The 24,918-nt window shown below is 43.1% G+C and overlaps 1 protein-coding gene across 2 annotated transcripts in view; it reads left to right on the top strand.

Annotated features, from left to right (window-relative positions):
* LIPH (lipase H) overlaps window positions 1–22,391 on the top strand; it is a 38,007-nt gene extending 15,616 nt beyond the window's left edge. Inside the window, exons 2-10 of one of the 2 annotated variants that reach the window (XM_050965581.1) lie at window positions 1,753–2,120; window positions 3,725–3,833; window positions 4,719–4,820; window positions 6,720–6,809; window positions 8,925–9,092; window positions 10,069–10,164; window positions 17,180–17,291; window positions 18,994–19,167; window positions 20,348–22,391. In XM_050965581.1, the coding sequence (XP_050821538.1) occupies window positions 1,753–2,120; window positions 3,725–3,833; window positions 4,719–4,820; window positions 6,720–6,809; window positions 8,925–9,092; window positions 10,069–10,164; window positions 17,180–17,291; window positions 18,994–19,167; window positions 20,348–20,435 (1,307 nt within the window). In that variant the 3' untranslated portion in view covers window positions 20,436–22,391. The remainder of the gene's footprint in view (window positions 1–1,752; window positions 2,121–3,724; window positions 3,834–4,718; window positions 4,821–6,719; window positions 6,810–8,924; window positions 9,093–10,068; window positions 10,165–17,179; window positions 17,292–18,993; window positions 19,168–20,347) is intronic. The other variant, XM_050965582.1, reaches the window with a different exon arrangement.
* Window positions 22,392–24,918: the final 2,527 nt, after the last annotated feature.

Consider the following 24,918-nt stretch of genomic DNA (forward strand, 5'->3'; position numbering starts at 1 on the left):
GGCAGGACCAAATACTGTCTAGACCATCCCCGATAGATATTTATCTAACCTACTCTTAAATATCTCCAGAGATGGAGATTCCACAACCTCCCTAGGCAATTTATTCCAGTGTTTAACTACCCTGACAGTTAGGAACTTTTTCCTAATGTCCAACCTAAATCTCCCTTGCTGCAGTTTAAGCCCATTGCTTCTTGTTCTATCATTAGAGGCTAAGGTGAACAAGTTTTCTCCCTCCTCCTGATGACACCCTTTTAGATACCTGAAAACTGCTATCATGTCCCCTCTCAGTCTTCTCTTTTCCATCTTCCCTTAGATGTCCCTGCTGTCTACAGGAGTATCAGGTCACTGGGCTGGCTTTGGAGGCATCTTTCTTTGTCAGAGATGGATTTGGTTCTGGGATGGTGCAAGACCCTCCATCTTAGGATTCTGTTTCAGCCAACTGGGGTATAAGATGCACATTCAGGAGAGGCCCCACCCTAACCACACTTCATGCTCTTGGGCCTCTCCATGATAAGCAGGTGGCCCAGCCTTCCTGGGCCTAAATGTGGCCTCTTGTGAGCTGCAGTTAGAGGCTTAGTGTCTGTGTCCTGTGCCTCCCTTTGGTCAGTCCTATGGGCTGTTAAGGGTCTGGGAAATTCTGTGTCTTGGAATCCTTTGACCACTAAGAAATTTTTCATCAGTCACATAGTGTCTGACAGAGAACCAAGGCTGCGTCATCCATTCTCGACCTCTCACTGATGGTAGCCATATAAATTGTTGAGTTAGAATTAACTTGGCAACCTGGGTACCAGACCACTGCTCAGAGCAGACCCACCACCTATAGTGTTCCTTCAGGCATTGGGCTACTACGCAAGGTCTAGTGCTTTAGAGTACATTTTTTACCTACATCGTTGGTGATGCATCTCTTCATTAGTAGCTAAATAGTTTAGAATAACAACTCTCACTTGCCTGTAGTTCTTGGTGTGCTCTTACTCCAGTAGGCTGACTGTGCCTTCCCCTCAAACATGACACCAATATCACAGTCCAGTGCTCAAGGGGCTACTGACTGGCTTGGCCTTCCTCCCAAAGGTGGTCATAAATGCCTCAGGGTCATAATTGGGTAACTAGGGTTGTGCCCACTCGCACCTCACCTGAATTTGGCTCACGATCTCTTCATCAGCAGGTCCAGGCATGACAAAGAAGCAATTAATATTGCTGTCAGACAGAAGTGCTGAAGTGTGCTCACTGGGTGGCATGACCATGTACTGATATATAGAGAGCATGGTTTACGAGGGCTCTGATATGTCCATTCTAGATGGGGAGGTGCTCAGGTGCTACAATGGTGATGGGCACAGCATACAGAACATATAAGAATATAAAAATGACCATAAAGGGTCAGACCAATGGTCCATCTGGCCCAGTATCCTGTCTTCTGACAGTGGCCTATGCCAGGGGCTTCTGGGGGCTTCTGTATGAACAGAACAGGTATTTATTAAGAGTTAGAGAAAGTGGAAAGATGATGGCCAGACGTCTGAGAGAGCCGTGATGCTGGCTCCAGGCCGAGGCTCCAGGCCGAGGCTCTAATGCTGCAGCTAAAGCTGAGTTCCCATGATAGCCCCAGTAGTACAGATGATGAGGGGAAAAGGAGGGAAATGAGTGACCTGAAGGGATGGAACTGGCAATGGAGTCTTGCTTGGGCTGTTGGGGGAAAAAGGCAGAGAAGTTTATTATCTCTAATCTGACTAATAATGACCTGCCATCTCCTGTTTTCAGGTACAGAAGAAGGATGTCCTGCATTTACAGGTCTCAGTATAAGCAGTGCTTTGACTGGCACAGACTTGAAAGTGAAACTAATGCTGTACACAAGACAAAACCAGAACTGTGCTGAAACACTCAGTTCAGCTGGTTCCAGGTATCTGAACGTGACCAAGAAAACTATCCTCATTGTGCATGGGTACAGACCCACAGGGTCTCCCCCCATCTGGATACAAAAAGCAGTACATCTCTTGCTCTCTGTGGAAGACATCAACATAATCATTGTAGATTGGAACCGCGGGGCTACGACTCTGCTCTATCACAGAGCTTCTAGCAATACTAAGAAAGTTGCTGAATTCTTGAAAACACTTATAGACCAAATGTTGGTAAGTTACATATTTCTAATAATTGTGACAGTGTTAATGGAGTAAAAGAAGTATTTACAGCAGAATCTTAGAGAAAGCAAATTGTTCTTTAAAGAGATGCATTAATTACTGTAAACTCAAATACATGTAGTGCCAAAATCTTTACTTTGGCTTTGCATGTTAACATTTTACAGCTTCATTCACTTTAAACTTGGAGTACCAATTTTTTTTAAAAGCCTCTAATCTGAGGCACGTACATTTCAAATGCCCCAGAAATCAGATTTGCAGGTGCACATTTGAACTAGGGTGACCAGAGAGCAAGTGTGAAAAATCAGGACGGGGGGTTGGGGGTAATAGGAGCCTATATAAGAAAAAGACCCAAAAATCTAGACTGTCACTATAAAATCGGGACATCTGGTCACCCTAATTTGAACACACAGACTAGGCAGCTGGATGTCTAACAGGAAGCTGGCATACACCAGTTGGAGTTTGGAGGCACCTCCACACTGTTCCCTAAACTTGAATTCCGAAAAATTAGGTGCCTAAAGTTGGACAATTAAAAGTACAGATTTGGTTGCAGCCACTTCAAAAATGTGTCCCTGAGACTATACATGAGTTCAATTCACATCCAGGGATTAATGGTTTTAAATGTGAAGCTACCAACTTGAATGGCAGAGGATATATGAATGAGATGATTGTAAGGACCGTTCAGAGAGGTGCTGAATGTTCTGTGCAGATCGGGATGAGAAGGTGTTCCACTAAGCTACACTTCCCCTGCAAATAGGAGATAGCTTCATCTTGGTAACTATGACACTGTGACTCATTCAAGCTTATGCACACCCAACAGGCTCCCTGTCCTCTCATTATCCATATAATGATTATCACCTTCTGAACTCGGAGCAATCTTTTTCTGATGAAACATCAGGGTCCCAACAGATAAAGTGAAAAAAAGTGAACAAAAATATTATTTTACTTTGTTTAAGGTATTAAATGTTATTCTACATTCTTATTTTGACCAAATATTATACAATTGTTTCAGTCTTATTGATTTCACTTGGCTAACTGGTGACTGGGAACACTGGTGTGATTGAAGAACATGTGTCAAAAGTGTACAAGGCAGGACATTATGGAGGACCAGACTAACATGAGCACCTGTGACATATTGCACAGATGAGTTAACAGCTGCCAGAGGCCATGGGTTGCAGCAACTTGCATTAGGATCTTTGAATTAGAAAATACATTTCTGAAACCACATGCTGGCAATTGGGGTTTATTATTAATTATTGGTATTGCCATAGCAGCCACACGCACTAGACACTGTTCCGTGCATAATCGCTGTCCCAGGGGAACACAGTCATGGCCCGGAAATGTTTAGCTTTCAGATTCACATCACCAAAAGGTGTTGAGCATGGAAGGGGGGTCATTTCAGTGGAATTTGCATTGGGTATTATGTCTCAAAAGACACCTCCATTTGTGTTGGGACAAGAGAAGTACTCGCAGGTAAAATTAGGATGGGCTATTTATGTTATCCCTGGAACCAGCTGGATGGCCTTTTCCTGCTCTTGATGTTTCTTATGTGCTTAACATTTCTGTAACCTATGATCATGGACATTTTTAAATTGCAGGCCGATGGAGCATCGCTTGACTCTGTTTATATGATAGGAATTAGTCTTGGAGCGCATATCTGTGGGTTTGTGGGACAGATGTATAATGGCAAACTTGGGAGAATAACAGGTAAGCCCCTTTCTCAATCCCTGCTCCTGTCTTGGGCAAATCACTTCAGCTCTCTGCCTCAGTTTACCCAAACACTGAATAATACTTTCTGTAGTGAGCTCCCAGGAGTGCTGTGTAGGTCAGTTAGTTAGTTAGTGAGTGCCAGTCCTGTGTTCTGAACACATGGAGCACTACATCACTGTTAGGCCTTATGCAAAGGTGTTAGGCACAAGAACCCTACACGGAGACACAGAATAATTTCTGCTAACTAGCCCTCATGGTGAGCCCCGTTAGCCACATGCCAGGAACATAAGCTGCCTTGGGGCTTCTCTGAGGAAGAAGGAACTCCGAGTAGGAACAGTGAGATCTTTAAGAGGAGCCCTAGGAACCTATGCTAAGGAAAAGGCTCAAGGCTGGTCTACACTGGGGGGGTGGTATCGATCTAAGATACTTCGACTTCAGCTATGCTATTCACATAGCTGAAGTTGTGTATCTTAGATCGATTTACCTAGGGTCCTCACAGCGCGGGATCGACGTCCGCGGCTTCCAGTGTCAACTCCGCTACCGCCGCTCACTCCGGTGGAGTTCCAGAGTCAACGGGAACACGTTCAGGGATCGATATGTTGCATCTAGATGAGACGCAATATATTGATCCCCAAAAAATCGATCGCTACCCGCCAATACGGCGGGTAGTCTGGATGTACCCTCAGACTGAGGCTAATATTTTGTACTTCATTAGGAGGGAAGGAAAACTCTGTAACAGTGTGCATGTTCTCAGATGCTAACCCAGTGTGTAAGTGTCCTGTATCCAGAGTGGGGTGGAGACCACCCATTCACAGGGATATAGAGAATCATTTAAATAGCACCACATTACAATCATGCCATAATAATCATTTTGCATTTCAGGTCTTGACCCAGCAGGCCCCTTATTTAATGGGAAACCTCCTGAGGAAAGATTAGATCCTACAGATGCCCAGTTTGTTGACGTCATTCATTCTGATATTGATGGTAATATTTAATTTCTTCCTTCTCTGTGTTTCATTAGATGGAAACCCAGGAACTAAACTGGACTGCAGGAGTGAGAAGGCTACCGTGAGGCAATGCCTGGGCTCCTCTCTCATTGGCTGGAGCTCTGTGCCTGTACGGGGCAGTGATCTAACTCAGATCACAGGGTTATGCCCAGGCTGTGGCGGGTGGAGGGGTCCCATTCTGCATAGCTCAGAAAATGGGTCACTATTCACCCCAGAGCTATTTCTGCTGCGTTACTGGTTTAACAGGCAGGGGCAGCTCTAGACATTTCGCTACCCCAAGCACGGCGGCATGCCACAGGGGGTGCTCTGCTGGTCGCCGGTCCTGCGGCTCCAGTGGACCTCCCACAGGCATGCCTGCGGGAGGTCCACCGGAGCCCTGCCTGTCGCCCTCCCGGCGACCAGCAGAGCGCCCCCCGTGGCATGCCGCCCCAAGCATGAGCTTGGCGTGCTGGGGCCTGGAGCCACCCCTGTTAACAGGACATGTCTCAACAGCCAAACCCAGGGGACTGTGACTGGTGCCACATGGGCACAGTCCATAGCAAAAGGTGGCACCGAGCTGCACAGCCCCCGAGGGTACACAGGAAGTTGCCAGGTCTGCACAAGGTACGTGTGTGCTGCTATAGACCTCGAGGGGATATAGCTTGCTTTGCTGGGTGGGGGAGAGGCGTTATGGCCCCTGGAGAGGGAGGGCAGAGCAGTCATTGTGTTCCACTAAGTGCAAGGATATCAGTTGTGAGCTGGCAAAGGGAGAGCACCCTCATGTGCAGTAGCACCTCAGAGTCAGCTGTTCCCGGTTGGGGGAGTGCTGCTGCTTGCGGTGGTACAGGTCACTAAGGAACTGGAGCCAGGAATTAAAATAGCAAAAGCCATCACACCGACTTGAAAAGCTGAACCATTTCATTCCCTTGGACATAGTGTTAATAACATAAAACTCCCTAGCTGCTTGTAACCTGCCCTGTGGTCCTCAACTGGGAGGCATTACACAGCTTTGCATTATGCTGCCTGCCTTTTATTATTCTCCTTGGGCCAGGAATACTTTCACCTGGTGAGTCTGTATCCTTGGCATCATCCTGGACTCTGAACTTTTCTTCCCACACTAGTCACCCCATCACCATTTGGTAATTTCCCCCCTCAGTTCCTCCTCACCCATACATTTGACTTCTGTGACCTAGACTACTGCATCACTCTCCTCCACAGCACTCAAGAACCACCTGCCAGATTCCAGCAGCATACGCTAATGGCTGTGTCTCACCTTTACAAAGCATCATCATCCTGTTCTCGCACAGCTCCACTAGCTCATACTCATACTCATTTCAAGATCCTGTTCAGAATCCACCTCCTTGCATGAGATCAAGCCCTGGCCCATATCTGTGCATGGAGGGGACCATCCACTCATGGATCTTCTCCTCCTGCATGGAGGAAGGATGTCAGCAGTTTCTAGAAGATGCTCTGTGAGTCCAAGATCTACCCTTGGATAAGGCATGAAGACAGACCAGGCTTACCACATCGATTTGCCTTCTTGAAGGCCTGGCAAACTCCTTCCCTGAAAAGGCCACAAATCCACAGAGATTTAACTTACCTTTTTCCCTCCCACAGTTTCTCTGCAGAAGGTGATGGGCCCAGATACACATCATGCACATGTCACACACATTGTCTTATTGTGGGCATTTAATGTCATTATCTAGAATACGGCAACGGGGTCATTGTCTTTTAGTTCAATGATGCATACATAGATTAAGGAAACTAAATCTCTTGCACAACTGAGACTGCCAATGCTACATGAATCCATGTTGTTATTTGTTCCTAATTCTTCATCTGAAATTCCTTTTCCCGGCACTTTAAGATTCTTTCTAAAAATGATATTTTCTTTGATTAGGACTAGGCTACAGAGAAGCTTTAGGACACATAGACTTCTATGCCAATGGAGGAACCGACCAGCCCGGCTGCCCACAAACAATATTTTCTGGTAATGAAATACACTTTGCATTGGGAAAACTAGGACAAAATATTTTCAACAAATCACCCAAAGAAGTGTGGGGGAAACACTCACTGACAGTAAAAAAAAAAAAAAAAAAACCAACTCAACTTTTTGAAAAACAACCCAAAAAATCAGATCCCCAGCTGCTGTATATTGGGGGTTGCTACACTGAAGTCCAGAGAGCCATGCTGATTTGCACCAGAGGAGGATCTGACCCATAACTCTTTGCTGTTTCATCCTGGATTTTCTGCTCTCTTCCAAGTGAGTGAATAGCATCAAATTTTGCTGTGGAGCAAATTCACCTAGTTCCACAAATTTGCATGCATAAATTCAGTGAGCAAGTTTACTCCCAGAACTTATAGAAACGTTTAGGAGATGTGAGATTTTTTTTTTATTTAAAAAAAAAGCGAATTCACTCAAATCCAGTTTGAAAGCACAAGTGTTAGCAGCAATGAGTCCCCAGAACCAGTGCAGAGAACTGTGTAATGGAGAAGACAACACTGAGGCAATGATGCATGTCTTGGCAATGAGAGACAGCATGGCACTCAGGAGACCTGTGTTCTGTTCCTGCCACTGAGCTAGTATGTGAATGTGAGCAAGTCACTTCCCCTTTGTGTGCCTCTGGTTCCCTTCCCGCCCTTTGTCTAGTCTCTTCTATTGTAGAAGCTCTTCAGAGAGGTACTGGCTCCTGCTGTGTGTTTGGTCAGGCACTAAAAAAATATAAACTTCTGTATTTTAAACACAAATTTAAATTCTACAGAAAACACTGAAATTTGCAGCAAACCCTTACATTTGAGACCAATAGCAATGTTTTTGCAGTGTAAATTTCCAACTGCCCTGGTTAGGCATTGAGATCATGTCCATATAACCACGTGTCTAAATTGTGAGACAGCAATTTGACGCTTTAGTGCCTGGCAGTGAGGACATTTAGAATCACTCATTGACAGGAAAAAATGCAGCATGTGTGCTGGGGGAAGATGCCAATCCCTGAACTATTATACATCGGGCAACAACCTTACTAAGGAGCCATGATCCATGGAAACATGCAGTCAATTTTTTAAAGAACTTTTCCTGGTGGGATGAAGTTTGTTTGCTTCAGAGGTGCAGATCTCTTATGCTGCTTAGTGTAGCCATCACTGCCCTTTTCTGTAATGCTCTGTGGCATTGTTCAAAGATAGCACACACAGGAATTTAGCTTTGCCCTGGCTCTTCTCACACATCCTCAGTCCCTCTGCTGCTGTTTGTAGGTCTTTTACAGAACTTCCTTACAGTTCCTCTGTGGTCACCAGCATGCCGAATTGGAGAGAGGGGCATTTTGCGGCAGGTTTAATACACTGCTGTGTATTTCAGCACAGTCCATGGAACCAGTTGCTTCTATAAAAGCTTATACCAAGAATGGCAAGAGCTTATGCAAAAGGAATGCACCACCTAAGTGGCAACCCCAGCTAAGAACTGGTGGCTAATTCATAAGGCAGAGTGGAATCCATAGTTGTGCATACCAGCAGTGGCTCCGCAATGCTAACCATAGGCTAGTCTTCTTATAGGCTGTAGACAGGTATGACTTGAAGGTACACATGGAGCAGACAGTGTATGGTGAGTATGAAGGTGCCATTTTACAGTGTTTTTAAACATACCCATACTCTGGACATGGTCTCATGGAAGTCCATTGCAGTTAGATTACTTGAAGAACTGCTTAGATTCTAAGCCCTTGTTCATTGGTAGGAACAGGTATGTCCCAGTTGACAGCCCAGAACCAATGGGGGACAATCAGAGTCTCTCGCCCAGAAGCAGTGCGGAACAATCAATGACTCTGGCTCAGAAGCAGTGGGGGATTATCTGTGTCCAGCCCAGAAGCAGTGTGGAGCACTCAGTGTATCCTTCCATCTGGTTTATAGTGCGAGTTGCACAAGCTGTTCTGGCTCAGAGTTTCTTGCTTTACAGGATGTCAAGTTGCTGGACAGGATTTAACGTGACCCTGTGAACATCTCTGGTGTTATGATACTGTCACAGCAATAGAGTGCATTCTGTTTTGCTGTTGCACTAACATTTTGCATGCTGTACACAGATTTCTAATGAAATATCCTTTCTCTTTGTGTCAACAAGGATCACAGTATTTTAAATGTGACCATCAGAGGTCTGTTTTCCTGTTCTTGTCATCCTTGGAAGAGAGGTGCAATATCACTGCATACCCCTGTGATACATACAGAGATTACAGGAACAGCAAATGTGCCAGCTGTGAGACTTTCCAGCCCATGGCATGCCCCATCCTGGGTAAGGATGATGCAGTGTCCAATGTGGATAAAAGAGTTGTGTTTTGGAGATGGTCTTTAACAATCCAAGGGACTCATACTGCTGCCTGTCACACTATACCCTGTGTTACTCCATGTAACCTATAACAAACATTCTGGTACATGTTGCCAAAGAGACTCACGGGACAGAGCTGTTTGCAAAGTCCCTTAACACATATAGTCTTTGCTTCCTTCTGGGAGTGGGTGCGTGAGATGACACCATTTCACATCTGGAAAGGTAGGTATAAATCCTAGCTTATGTTACAAGTGAAAATGGATTTGGTGGCTTCATTTAGTCTTTGTACAGTCACATCACAGTTACTGCACAGATCAGCACTCACAGGAGACCAAAGAGCCAAATCAAGAACTTGTAGATTTTTCCTGGGGGTCACAGCAGAATTCACATGCCTTTGGGGAGCTGTATGGGGGATAAGCACATGCTCCTGCTAAGTACTTCCAAGAGGTGTTCAGCATCTTAAACCCTTACTGACTTCAATAGCAGCTGCTGAATGCTCTGCACTTTTGAAAATCAGATCACTTGTTTTACTTGTCCAAATATAGATTTAGGAGTGTAACTTTAGGCTCCCACGTTTGAAAACCTTGGCTCTACTGAGCTCCCAGAAATAAATTTCCAAAGTAAGGGAGATTATTGTTCTACTGAGCAACACGTGTCTTGACAAGAAACAAAAAAGGATGGCTCTTAACATATGGGATGGACAGAAAACAGCCATATTTAGGCCTAATTCCTGGAAGCACTAACACATGGGCTTAGCTTACTCACATGAGTTTACAGAGTATTAGGGATATTATCTATGCTGTGTTTTACCAGTAACTAACTGCAATATTCACCTTGTGGCTGAAAAGCAATTTGGTATATATCAAGCACTAACTTGATTTCTTTTCAGTCATTTGGTCTTGTACAGTCACCTAATGCTGAATTTTCACACTGTGGTCTACAGGTTATTATGCTGATAAGTGGAAAAGCTATTTAACACTAAAGAATCCTCCAGTGACTAAAGTGTTTTTTGATACATCGGACAAAGAACCATTCTGCCGTGAGTGATTAACATTCCTTCAACTTTGCATTGAGGACTCTCTCTATCAGCAACAGCACTGACATCCAATTCAGAACAGGCAGCTGTCATTGTGTCTCACAGCCTATTAGAAGCATGCCTTGTAGCTGATGGATAAAACACATTTCCATTTGCAATAATACCTCTCATAATGACAGGTTTCAGAGTTGCAGCCATGTTAGTCTGTATCCACAAAAAGAACAGGAGTACTTCTGGCACCTCAGAGACTAACAAATTCATTTGAGCATAAGCTTTCATGAGCTACAGCCCACTTCATTGGATGCATGCAGTGGAAAATACAACAGGAAGATATATATACACACACACACACACACACAATATGAAACAATGGGTGTTACCATACACACTCTGATGAGAGTGATCAGTTAAGGTGAGCTATTACCAGCAGGAGAGAAAAAAACTTTGGTAACCACTACAAAAAGTTTTTTTCTCTCCTGCTGGTAATAGCTCACCTTAACTGATCACTCTCGTCAGAGTGTGTATGGTAACACCCATTGTTTCACGTTCTCTGTCTGTATATATCTATCTTCCTACTGTATTTTCCACTGCATGCATCCAATGAAGTGGGGCTGTAGCCCATGAAAGCTTATGCTCAAATAAATGTGTTAGTCTCTAAAGTGCCACAAGTTCTTTTTAATAATACCTGTTCTTTTTAATAATACCTCTCTGCTTCAAAATGGCAGATACACTTGGCACAGTGACAAAACGATCTTTCCCTATCAGCTAAGTAGAGATACAGAGGAACAGACCTGTTTCCCTTTTAGAACTATTAAATTTGGTGATATGTGAATAAAATCTAGGAAAAAACAGTAACTGTCTTGGGGTCCAATGCTGCTACCATTGAAATAAATGGCCTACCTCCCAGTGAGTTTAACTGGGTGTGAGATTGAACTGTTGACCCTTAAAGGTGACCTGCAAAGAAAAAACAATAGGTATTTATCAGCTTTATGATGGATGATGAAGCAATGACAGGTGTTTGGGTTTTCTGTTTTTTTAACTTTATCTGCTTCGGTTTTATTTCCCCGTGAGAAATTCAGGTTCTGTGTAGGCTGGAAAGCTCCATGGTGACTGGAGAGTAGGGAAATGGTGACATCACAAGAATCAAGGAAGTAGAAGTGGAGCAAACTGGAGAAAGGAAGGGGTTTTTAATCAAACCGGTTCAAACTCTGTTTGCTTTAACACTTGTGTAACTCAGTTGTTGATTGCCACTGTGGCTAACAGAGGATTCAGCACTCCCAGCTCTTCAGAGTGCTACAGTTCACAATAAACATGGGAGAGATCTCCAGCAAAGCCAGGGAGACCAGACTGGACATGCCTGGTATTTCTAAGGTAAATCCCTTTCACGTCTTCTTAATCCATCATACACAAATACAAATGAGCACAAGTCCAACTTTCCAAAACTCCTTTGCAGGTCACCATTGAGGCTCTCTGTAAAACGCAGTTCTGCTCTGACAGTACAATGACGTGGTGGTGCCTCATGTTTATTGGCAAGTCAAATTATGTGAGTGTGAAGCATGTGGTTAGAGGACAAAAGGAGCTTCCACTCAGAGCTGGCACAACCCAAACAAAGGCCAAGTGCAATTGGTGTTCTCTCCTCTGCTCCTGCCCCAAACCATGGGAAAGGAGTGGGCTGAAGATGAGCAGGCTCCATCCCATAAGGATAGGCATCCTCCCTCACTCTGCCAAGGAGCTCACAGAGGCAGGGTGCGTTCCCCTGGGGCAGTGCAGCTCTTAAAGGGTCAATATAACCCTCATTGACTTCTGGAGCAAATATGCCCAGTGTAAAAATACCAAGATGTTTTGTCCAGCTGCCAGTCCTGCCAGGGATTGGAGAGTCTTTCATTCTCCTGCCTCATCACCGGGAAAGGCTCTGCCAGCCGGACTCTGAGCTCAGCTAAATCTGCACCATTCTCATTGTCTTCAGAGTTGCTCTGGTGTGACTGGGGGCAGGAGGTGGTTCTGCAGCCTCTGCTTAGCTAACAGATATGATCTGTGAGCTGGAAGAGAATCATGCTCACTGTCCTAGAGTTAAGGGGGCTCTTAGTTTTAATGGCAGTAACAAGTAGCAAAAATCTATTTTATCCCCTACAGTAAGCCAGTCAGACAGCAAACATGCACGAGGGCAAGTCTGCAGAGTGAAAAGATGCCTTTTTATGGAGACACGTTTCAGAGTAGAATCACACTTTAAACAGATAAAAAAAATAAAGTTTGTTTCCATAAAGAACAAGGAAAAAAACACCTGGTAACCTCAAAAACAAGAGAGAGAAAGTGTGGGGTACACAGGCAGGATCTGGGAAAAACATTATGTGGCGATACAAAGGAGACTGACCTGGGCAGGAGGAAGCACACGCACAGGGATGGACAGAAGGGATAGCGGGAGGAGAGAGACTGGAGCAGGCAGGAGCAAGGATAAATGAGTTGAGAAGAAGCTGGCACAAAGGAGAGAGGCTTCACTGGGTAGGAGTGATAGGACTGAGGAAAGGGTGTTCTGGGAAACAGAGTAAGAGTGAGTGGCTGAGAAGAAATCAAGGAACAGAGAGAAAAGGACTGAGCAGAAGGGTGAAAAACCTGGAAATGACTGGAGAGAAAAGGAAGGGAATAATCTAATCAGGAAGGTGAAAGATCTGTCATCGTCCTCATGGCAAATCCCAAAAGGATGTAGCCTCCTTGCAGACTGAGCATCAACTGGATCACTCTCTGACTAGGTCCTTAAGGCATTTTGACAACAATAGACAAAGACTGAACATCCAACCGATCTTATTGCGCCACTGAAAATTTTGGTGATCATGTGATCCCCAGCCAGATAAGCAGCATTAATTAGTAAACATGCTTCATAATTCATTGGTCTTCCATCCTAATAATATGTCCATACCAAGGAAGCCATAAACCAAAACAGCGCTGATAGAAGCATTTGCTGGGTTCAGCTATGAATATCCTCACTGCTGATCTATTCCTGCCATTTAATATGGGGCAGCTGACGAAGATGACAATAAATGAAAATGTTACCACCATTTTTCAGCCTTCCTCGGTGCCTATGTTTCACTGCCGTACAATAGAGTTGGTAAAACCATGGTTCTATAGATCTGCAGCTTCCTAGCAAGATTGATGTCCCAACGTCTTCACTGAGGCTGTTGAATGGCTCAAAACATGGCTCTCTGGCACAGTTTGTGATGCTTCCCAAGTACTGGACAGTGACCACCTGCTTGAAGTCCTGTCCAAACAGGTTAATATTGAGCTGGGTGTAATCTGGAGCTGAACACTGCTTGATGGTAGTGGTCAGGGAGCTGGTTTAATCCAGATTAATAGCCAGACCAATCCCTGTTGCTTCCTGCCCAACCAGATCAGCCATCAGCTGCAGCAATTCACCACACTGAGCCAGCAATGTCATTGGCATATTCGAGATCTTGAAGCAGAGTGGTGTTCAGCATAACACCTAAAGGCACATCCTCAAGTTTATCCATCAATCAGTACCAATACTGAACAACAATGGTGACAGGATGCAGCTTTATTGAATTCCCATGGAGATAGGAAACCATACCACGTATCTGCCATGGACTTGAACGCAGCTTTCCATTCCATTATAGAACTCTTCTTTCAATGACACTATCTTCCCAGGGATGCTGAGTCATGTCATCAGATCCCAGAAGCTTACCTGATGCACAGAATCAAAGGCCTGACAGAAGTCTATAAAAACTAATGCACACAGCTTATTAAATTCAGCCATTTTCTCCAAAAGCTGCCGCAAGGTAAAAATCTGGTTGACAGTGGAATGACCAGGTCTAGAGCAACACCGAGTATCCTGGCCTTTGCCATGAAATGCATTATTGATTCAAGACATTAACATGGAATTAAAGACTCCCCTTGGGGGACAGCATAATACCTCTGTAGTTGCTACATTCTGCCTTATTGCCCTTTTTGAGCAGAGGCAGAATAACCACCTTCTTCAAATCATCAGGGATGATATTAGCATGCCAGAGGATCTTGAGGAGTCTATGCAGCATGGTACAACAATACTCTGACCCGTCTTCAACAACTCAGGGGTGATGTTACAAACCTCTGGTGCCTTCCCAGACTACAGCTTATGGACAATAGACAGTCAACCTGTGGGACTTGTTGCCAGGGGATGCTATGAAGGCCAAAACTGTAACTAGATTAAAAAAAGAATGAGATAAGTTCACTGAGGACAGGTCCATCAATTCCTGTTAGCCAAGATGGTCAGGGATGCAATCCCATGCTCTGGTGTCCCTAAGCCTCTAATTGCCATCAGATGGGAGTGGATGACAGGGAATGGATCACTTGATGATTGCCTGTTCTGGTCATTCCCTCTGACACATGTGGCATTGGCCACTGTCAGAAGACATGATACTGGGCTAGATGGACCATTGGTCTTATTCAGTACAGCCGTTCTTATGACTGTGATCCAGATCTCATCTTGATTGAAGAAAGGTGCTTAACTGGATCTTCCTGCCCCTCTTCAAATGGAAGAGGGAGTGCAGGCAGCAGACAACTGAAGAACATATTGAAATTATCTCCCCATCGATGCAACAGATCTTGCATAGTGGCTAATGCTGCCATCTTGATTCTTTACTGGACAAGCTGGTGCCACCTTCCCCCACAAACACTGCAAAAGTGAAAAGAGGGTGTGGAGATCGTGCCTGATGGCAGCCTGTTCTACACTGTCTGCACTGTTCTACACCAGGATTCCTTATTGTTCTTACACAGTGACTTGATGATGTTCCAAAGCTGAATCCTTTCAGCTTTTGCTTTTGCTCTTGACAAACATCTTTAAAGATTCAAATTGTAGTCTTGCTTTTTTCTTAGCTGTGACTGAAGTGCGCATGTCCTCACTGATCCTTGGATGACATCTGAAGGGATGAGCCCCAGCACTGAGCTGGCTGCAGTCTGCACTGACTACTTTAAAATAATACAATTCCTGAACAGGTGACTTAAATCTCTAACGCTTCAATGGCCTTATGCAGTTCAGAATGGATGATAGAACATAAGAACGGCCATACTGGATCAGACCAAAGGTCCATCTAGCCCAGTATCCTGTCTTCCGACAGTGGCCAGTATCAGGTGCTTTAGAGGGAATGAACAGAACAGGTAATCATCAAGTGATCCATCCCCTGTCGCCCGTTCCCAGATTCTGGCAAACCGAGGCTAGGGACACCGTCCCAGCCCATCCTGGTTAATAGCCACTAATGGACCTATCCTCCATGAGTATATCTAGCTCTTTTTTGATAGCTTGGTTGTAATAAGAGGTTTTGATTGAATTGGACTAATTTTGGCCCATTAACTAACTGGCTGATGTCAAAGTTGGAGGTGCATTTTTGCCAGCTAAAGCTGATGACCCAATGTCAAGATGCCTCTGCAAACTCCTACATTCATGACTGCCAATGGTTGTTAACGAAGTCAAGATCAACAAGAGTCCTAGAGAAACCTTTTGGGCTGTACCATGTCTGGTTGTAAATCTTCTGGTGATGGAAAAGTGAGGCAGTGATCATGTCACTGGCAGCTGCAAATTCCAGCCATTGCTGCTCATTCCTGTAATTATTTATTATTTGGCTTACTATAGCACTTAGAATCCCCAATCATGGACGTGGACATCATTGTGCTTGGTGCTGTACAAATACTGAATACCCAACTTCCCAAGTGAATTTGCCCAGGGGTCATTATCCTCTTCTACCAGGACATTAAAGGTGCCCAGAATCATCTTTTCTTGGGGTTTAATTTCGGACTATCTGCAGTTGCTTATAAAAAATATCTGCAGCCACATCATTGGTGTTGGTGGAACCATACACTATGTTGATGGGAAGATGCCCACAGTGGGTATGGAATCACATGCTGATAAATCACTCAATTAATCTCCCACTAATCCTGCAATGCCTGTCAGGCATTAGGTAAAAGTACAACAGCCACACTTTGCTGGCACAACCCATCAAGTTCTGACCTTTCTTTTCACAGCTTCCTGGCCCGGGCATTTCACATAAAGCAAAGATCTCAACTTAGGCTTTTTAACTGTGGGATGAGGAGGAGGATGTTAGCTGTTTCAAACAATGTTCAGATGATCCATGCTCCAGTTTTACATTTGCCATCAACACACAGAATGCCAAGATGGCCCTTTTGCAAGGTTTCATTGGTCATTTTTGGCTCAATAGCAGAGAAACTCTTGGCCATTTTGGCTTCAAGGACAATTGATCAGGTTGTCACAGGTGATTGAATTCAGTATACATACTCATGCACTATGACTGTACCCATCCCAGAAGGTGGTGAAAGATCCTGAAGTGAATCAAAAAGAAAAGGGAGAGAAAAAGATATGAGAGCAGACAACAGAACGGTGGAAGAGTTCATAAATTCCAATCCTGGAAGGGACCATTGTGATCATTTAGTCTGACCTCCTGTATAGCACAAGCCGTAGACAGAACTGCCTCAGAATGATTCCTAGAGCAAAGTGTAGAGCAGCTAGAGACAGCATGCTCGGCTGGGCAGTGCAACAGCAGAGGAGATGGGCTGAAAGGAAGGAAGTGGCTAGCTGAGAGAGTCCAAGTAGACAAGGTGGGCAGTTCAAGAGCAGTAAAGGAAGTGCGGGAGAACTGAGGAAATCTACATCATGCGGCGGGGAAAGGATCCCATATGAAAAGAACCACGTGGAAGGGTCAAGTGAGAGACTGCTAGGAGAGAGTAACGGGAGTAGAGTGACAATGGAAAGGAAAAGATACACTGCAAAGAAATGCCCAGTGAGAAATGGAGACGAGTGAGCATGTCAAGGGGCAAAGAAATGAAGCAAATGAGAAGGGGCTAGGAGATGACAAGAAGCAGGGAGACTAAAAATTGAGACTGAAAAGAAGCAAGACACAAAGGTCAGATAAATGAGAGAAAAATGTGCTCCATCTGCAGCTCAGCTTCCCGCCCAAAGCACTTTGTCAGGATAGGAAAGAAGTTGAATCTAACTGTGTTCTCTCTCTCTGCCTTGCAGTTTATCATTACTTGGTGGATATTATTACCTGGAACAAAAATATTAGAAGAGGCTCCCTCATAATTAAACTAAAAGATCAAGCTGGGAACACAGCAGAATCCAAAATCAATCAGTAAGTCCTACTGGGTTCAAGATCCAAAACTCTCGGCAAGTAATTTAGGCCAAACAAGCCTTGGTGCTGGCAGGAGGCAAGCACACAGGAGTTGGGGTTGCTTGCACCTCAAGGGATAGATCCCGTGTTAGCAGGTGTAAATTAATCTAACTATGTGACTCCAGTGGAACTGCACCAGTTTACACCAGTTGAGCATCTGGCCATGAGAGTATAATCTCCAGAAAAACTGCATTATTCTCAAGGGTGAAATGGTGACTTATGTGATTATGCAAATTTGTGAGACTAATCTAATCTTACTACAGCCAGACATCTCCTGCATGACTAGTTTTTTAGTGACTCTGCAATGACTTGTCATGGCAGTTCTAGTTGCATAGTCCTTCAGCTCTGAGTCATATGCTGCTTATGCTGGATTTACTAGCGTATCTAAAATTCTCTACTGTTTTAATGGTATGTACTCCATGAATGTCTAAGCATTTAATAAAATGCCATTCAGCATGCATGAAGGAACAAAGACAGATATTCAGGTGAAATTGTAAATACCTTTCACATAAATACAGGGTTTCATCTTGCTGACCTTCTCATAGCTCCTAAATATGCTAATAAAGCACATCAAATTGAATGCTAGACTCTGGAAATATTGCACATATCCAACTACATCTCCATGTTTACATTTGTAATGGAATTAGCCACCATAATCCACTAGTGGTGGAATAACAAAGCAGCATCTACATTTTTTAAAAACTTTTGATTAGGGCAAAGTTAGTTAAAATACTACATTGTATATTACTTATTCAGGATCCGTATCTTTAAATATCCATCCATATATATAGAGACCTTCATGAAGAACAGTCACATGTGCATATTTATTACTGTTGCACTGAAAGGTCTAAGCAAATTCCTGTGATGTCTCCGTATAAAATGGATCATGTTGCCCAAAGTCATTGGGTCACATCCATCCCTTATGAAGCTCTGTTGACTTTAATGCTATGCCATGATATGCTGTATTGCTCTCCCTTGGCTTCTGTCAACTCTGCACTGTACTATGTAGGTATGTGCTGCAATTGCCTAGGAACAGCTACAAGAAACCAAATTAAGGTACTTTAACATGCTGAGCTCAGAATGTTCTGATTTGCAGATCTAAGTCAGAAATATAGCATCCTTTTTACATAGAATTTTATATTTAGCATATGTTATACAGCACACATGGCTGCCTAAATGAACATATAAGTCCATACAAAAGGCAGTGTTTGAACCATGATTGGATTTAATCTATGACTTTGAGTTCAGGTTGAAGGCAGAGTAGAGCTCAGATTCTATTTTGGGGTTAGATTCAAAAACACCAAAATCTTGTGAGCTGTTCTAACTAGATTTCAGTCTGTGGTTTCAGAAATCAAGTGATTTCCCAAAATATCCATCCTCTTGAATGATAAAAATCACACCCTTCTCATGAGAGTTTTGCCCACCTCTGAATGAGACCAGGAAAGTAGGTGCCTTGGGGGTTTGGTGGGGACCGGGTACCAAAATCATAAGAACAAGTTTGGATCTGGGAATCTAAATTCATAGCCCACTCTCAGAAAAATCAGCAGGAATTCAAGAGCCTGGCACTTCTCTATTACCACCATTGTGAATATTACATGGAATCTAGTCAAAATGTGATTTGCTTTTTAGTGAGTATATTCTAAATTGTCTGCTTTCTGTTTAGTGAAGTTGCAACTTTTCAACAATTCATCCAAGCTAGTTTGATAGCTGGATTTGACCAGGATTTTGAAAAAATTGCGAGAATTTCCTTGGCATTTTCCACGGGGTCTGTAATAGGCCCAAAGCACAAACTCAGGATTCTTCAAATGAGGTTAAGGTCAATTACATATCCAGAAAGGTAAGTGTATGATTACTAACAATCTCCATACTTGCAAATTAGATGGTTTTAAATATTTCATGTGGATTACTGGCCTGATTGAGGCCAGAAGAATTACTTTTAGACCACACAATTGAATTACCATATATATATTTTGGGGTCAAATTCTGCTCTCAAATCCATGCATACAATTCCCAGCGTAGTCACTGAGAACTTTGTATCTATGCTTGAAGACAGAATTTGGTTTATTGTCTCTAAAATGTGTAATTTGGGATCTCAATGTGCAATTTTTACTCAGACAAAATTCGCATTGATTAAAAGGAGATTTAAATAAGGGCCTTGGAAAGCAGTGCAGGCCCTTTATGCAGTTACAAGGATGTTGCCTAAGGCTCAATACTATACTGAAAATAAATTTGATGCAAGTAAATACAAACATTCAGCATAAAGAGGCTGAACAGTTTTCTTGTCTTTGGGACAGTCTGTTGACAGTCAAGTGAAATTTCTTGAGCAACAGGCCATGGATCATCTACTTGTGTTAAAAACAAGGTTTATTAACAATAAAGAGAAAATGGTAGTAAAATAAAAGGAATGAACTGCATATTTAGATTTCTCATAAATTCTGCTATATCAGGTACTTTGGGTTTAGCTACAGAATAAAAAAAGGAAGATTTATTCTATTTCTAGTAAGCTAGGTCTTGTCTCTCCAACCCCCTCAGACAGCCTGCGACACCTCTTCATTTCTGTTTCTCAGATCTCCTCACTCCCTGCTTTTCAAGTCCCAGGTCCTTTGTATCCCAAGTATCCAGGCCTTTGATATATCTGGTTTTCATGAGCCTCTCACCCCAGCTGTCACCTAGGAGATAGCCACTTTCTCCTTAGAGAAGACTTTCCCAGAGGATGAAGTCAATGCAGATGGGGGTCAGTCTGCTGTATCACTTTCCTTTATCATTAAGGGAGGCAAGAGACTTTTCAAGTGCAGAATGTCTCAAAAAATCTGGTTTAAATAGTCCTGTGATCCACAGCATTTGAGGAAGCTACCCCACCTCACCTACCAGCCTCTCTTTTCCTCCTAAGCATACTGCAGACAACTCATTCTATACAAATCCCTAAAGTGCTATAAGAGGACATGTGAAGGAAAAAAAAGAGGGTAGCTTGTTTTTATATCAGTGGCTTCTTTTGTTTATTTACTCTCTTTATGCAGACCACAGCTGTGTAGATATGACCTTGTACTGCTGGAAAACACTGAAATAATCTTCAAACCTATTCCATGTCAAAACATGCAAACTTGAGCCAAGGAAGACTCAGCTGTACGGCAAATTATATTGACAACAGCACACATTTCACATATTATGGGGAAATGGCAAGGGGGAAAAAAGGACTCATTTTCAACTGTCTTCACATCTTGTCTTCTACGGATGTCAAACTATAGTGCAATTCCTCATGCTCCCCAGGTGTCCTGCTGCCCATGTAGGGACTCTCAAATGCATTTATGGTGGTGTAGTATTAAAAAAAAATGTTTTAGACTCAGAGTGCCTTCCATCCAAGGAGCTGAGTGCTTCCCAAACATAAGCTATTGAGGAACAGCAAGGATATTGCAGGACACTACTGTTCTTGGCTTATAAACTAATCATCTTCATTTTGACTAGGAAACGATTGGTTATAAAACAATGATTTGAAACTATTTATTTTTTAAAAAGATGTCTTTTGATGGTAAATAAAGCTTTGCCACAGGCCAATTGAGCATAGTGGAGGTGTCGTTTTCAGACAGTATTTTTGGCTTATTAACTTCTTACAATAGTTATGGTTATTTCATGACTGAGCAGCCATCAGAATAGGACTTTTCTTTCCACTGAAAGCAATGATTTGCTACATGTGCATACGCATACCTAATAAAAGTTAAAGCTAAATAACTGGCATTATATGTAGTAATCATCACTTTCATTCTGATAGTAACAACTTAGAAGTGAAACATTCCTTTTTACATAAAGCAAGTTTTCAAGTTTGTGATTTTGGTAGTTAGGACTTTATACCAGTTTGCTTAAAGAAAAAGTTTCTTTAAAACAGTGATATCAGGCAAGGAACCTTAGACTCACAAGTTGAAACATCCTCATGCAGAAGGACAACTTTACCATAAACACATATGGTGAGTAACGTTTAGAAAGAGGCCAGAACCAAATTCTGTGGCTCATAACTTAGTCAAATCTCTGACTACAAGACAGTGTAAAATTTCAAACCATAGCTCAAACCCTGACAGACTCTTCAAAAAAACAGATGGGACATTTTATATTAGCAAATCTACCTGTTTTTCACTTGCCTTGTTCTCAGAAATTTTTAATAAATTGAATTTTTACTAAAGCTTTGCCTACAAATTCAGCCTGAGGCCAAAACCCAGCTGTAGTGAGGTATGCTCTTATGGCTCTGGTGCCTTCTACTGACCCATCTGGAGATTAGGTTGCCACATGGTCTGACACCCCTTCCTGCAACTGCTCAGCCTGTCATCCTATTCACTTACTCAATAGTCTCCCCCTTGCTTCCAGAGTTGCAGCACTTTCCTCTTAGAGGCTTAACTCTCCGGCTAAGTCACATTGAAATTCCACCTCTTCCATGCAACCCCTGCACATCAGTTCATTGAGGGGCAAATCCCAAAAAGCCTTTATAGACCCCAGAAGCCAGCCTCCCCAGGGGCCAGCCATGCCAGGGGCTGCTCCCCAGACCAGGTTTCCCCCTCCCTGCCCCCTGAACTCCCCTGGAGGGTGCACAGCCCTCCCGTGAGCCCTCCCCACCCCACCCCAGCGGCCCTGGCCCCGAGGCCACTCATTGGCTTTGCCAGGCTTGGGCCGCTGCAGCAGCTCGGCAGGGAGGAGCTGCCTTCCAGAGGCACCAGAGAGCCAGAGCCTCCCGCTTGTGAGTAGTGCTACATTCATGTTGTTCAATTAAAATAGTATTCTTCCAGTCACTAAATGCATCTAGCATGTAGCAAACCGAGATGTTGAAGGTTTATATGCAAAAAGTTTCCAAAGAAAACAGTACTCAGACCCTGCTGATGGTGAATACAGTACCCGTTCTTGAGTGTGTTTCTCACCATTTGCTTTCATGCAGAAAAATATTTTTTATGGACAATATCTTGTTTGTTTGCCATTGATAAAAGTCCGACGTGATTTCACAAATGGCCCAGTGTGGTGCTAACAGTCATTTGGTCCACGATCTATCCAGTAAGCTATATCATCGGTACTGAAATCAACCCACATACCTGGATCTTTTCTCCGATTATTTACAGCATGATCAGGTTCAGTCTCTGATACATCCACACCTTCTAGAACAATGTCTGTTTTACCACCAAGAGTAGGATGATCAGTTACAGTCTCTGACACAGCCACATGTTCTGGAATGGTGTTTGTTTCACCAATAGAAGATGGGTCAGTCTCTGAAACACCTACAGGTTTTGGAACGATGTCTGTGCTACTGAGAGAAGATATTGCTTCTGATGGATTCGCTTTGAAAAATGTCAGCTTTGGAAGATTTTGGAAAATTTCATTATTTTTTTGTTTCTTTTCTTCCGCCAGTTTACATTTCTGTGTTCCACTCAGTTGGTTACGTTTCAGCCTGACCCTTATCTCAGTTATCTGAACTTAACCCCCCCCCAACAAATTACACAACATACAGTGTTTTAATGTGTATATATATATATAAAAAAGAAAGAAAAAAACAAATCAAGTACGTATAACTCAGAAGAATATATCAATAATAAAACATAAATTTATTGCAATACATGACAGGATCTGATTTCCTCACATTATTTCGATCTATGTTAGTAGGACGCCCCCCTGGTTTAGGTGGGAATAAGTAATAAAAAGACAACAGAAAAATGGGGGAAGAGTGTGTAGTGGAGTGTAAGGATGTCTAACAAAGTTCTGATTTTTCTCATGATCACTACTTGGATGCTTTTTAAAAAAATATCAAATATCAAATTTAAAAAAAAAATCTTTTTTTTTTGGTGTCCCCTGCTTTGCTGGTGCCCTAAGCACGTGCTTAGTCTGCCTGTTGGGTAATCCAGTCCTGCCCATCACGGAAAATTTCAGCCACTGTTTAATAATTATAAGCAATTGATAATAGGGGCTTACAATGGAAAGTGCTAGATAACCTTGATATAGAGGTCACTACCAATGCCTCCTATATATAGTGCAACGCACACATCTATCCATCCTTTATATAATGGTTTTACTGGCAGGAACGCTGCATGACTCATGCCAATAAAACCTTCATACAGCACCACATCATCATGTACTTTGTTCAAGACACCAATTGTACAGTAAAACTATTTTAAATACTTTCTGGGAATTATTTTATATATATTGCTGCCTGCAAAGCCAGGCTTCCTTGGCAGTGTGAATCCAACTCTAAAGGCTTTCACAGGAGAGAAAAATCATAACTGATACAGTTGTAGACATCTACAATGACATAAAATAGCTTTTCCATATATAGAAATGTAATTTTAATGGCCAGTATTCCAGGATCTTTTAGGGAGAGATGCAAGTGTGTGTACCACTGGGAAACAGGGACTAAAGCTCTCTCTACTAGCCCCCAAAAGATGTTCAGCCTTAAACCTATAGTAAGTACAGGACTAACTATTGTTCATCCTGGGTCAAAAATTCCACATGTCGGGAAAAAAGGAAACGTTTCTCTGTCAGCTTGGGGGGTAGCAGTGTTTGGGGGTACAACTGCAGCACAGGCACATGCCTATGACAAATGATTATGGCCAACATAAAATGAGAATAAGAATCTTTTCTTTCTGTCACCCTTTGTCTATGTGGCCTATTTAAGTTCAACACTTTCTGGTGCAGTGACTGTCTCCTACTCTGTCTGTGCTTGGGGCCTCATCTCAGTTGGAGCTCTCTAGAGTCTACCATAATACAAATAATAATACAAAAAGGACTGAGAATTCATCTTTGCTACTGACTCCAATTCGAATTGTGGGTACTCAGTAAATTTTTATACTATTATTTGTATTACGGTGGCTCCTAGAAATACCCAACTGAGATCAGGCCCTGGCACAGACACAGAGTAGGAGACAGTCCCTGCATGCAACCCAATTAATATTAAAAAGGGGGAAGGTATGAAAGTCAAAATAGGGAAAGAACAGGTTAAAGACTATTAGAGAAATTAGATGTATTCAAGTTGGTGGGCCTGATTAAATTCATTCATGGCACTTAAAACACTAGCTGAATTAATCTTGGAACCATTAGCAATTCCCTTTGATAACTCCTGGAGGATGGGTGAGGGCCCAGAAGACTGGAGAAGGGTAAATGTACCTATCTTTAAAATGGGGAACAAAGAGGACCCAGGGAATTATAGGTCAATCAGCCTAACTTTGATATCTGGAAAGATACTAGAACTAATTATTAAACAATTTGTCAGTACCTGGAGGGTTATAAGGAAGAGCCAGCATGGATTCATCAAGAACAAACCATGCCAAATCAACCTAATTTCCTTCTTTGACAGGGTTACTGGACTAAAGGATGGCAGAGAAGCAGTAGATGTGAGCTCTCTTGATTTTAATAATGCCTTTGACACAGCCCCCCATGACAGTCTCTTTAGCAAACTGGGGAAAAGGGTAGAGATGAATTTACTAAAAGGTGGGTTGACAGGCTGCACCCAGAGCAGTTAGCAGCAGTTCATCCCCAACCTGGGAGGCCTTCTCTCGTGCAGTCCCACGGGGTCAGCCGTAGGGCGGGCGCTATTCAACACTGTCATTAATAACCTGGCTAATGGCGG

This window comes from Gopherus flavomarginatus, chromosome 8 (assembly GCF_025201925.1).
Source record: "Gopherus flavomarginatus isolate rGopFla2 chromosome 8, rGopFla2.mat.asm, whole genome shotgun sequence".
Classification (NCBI taxonomy): domain Eukaryota; kingdom Metazoa; phylum Chordata; order Testudines; family Testudinidae; genus Gopherus; species Gopherus flavomarginatus.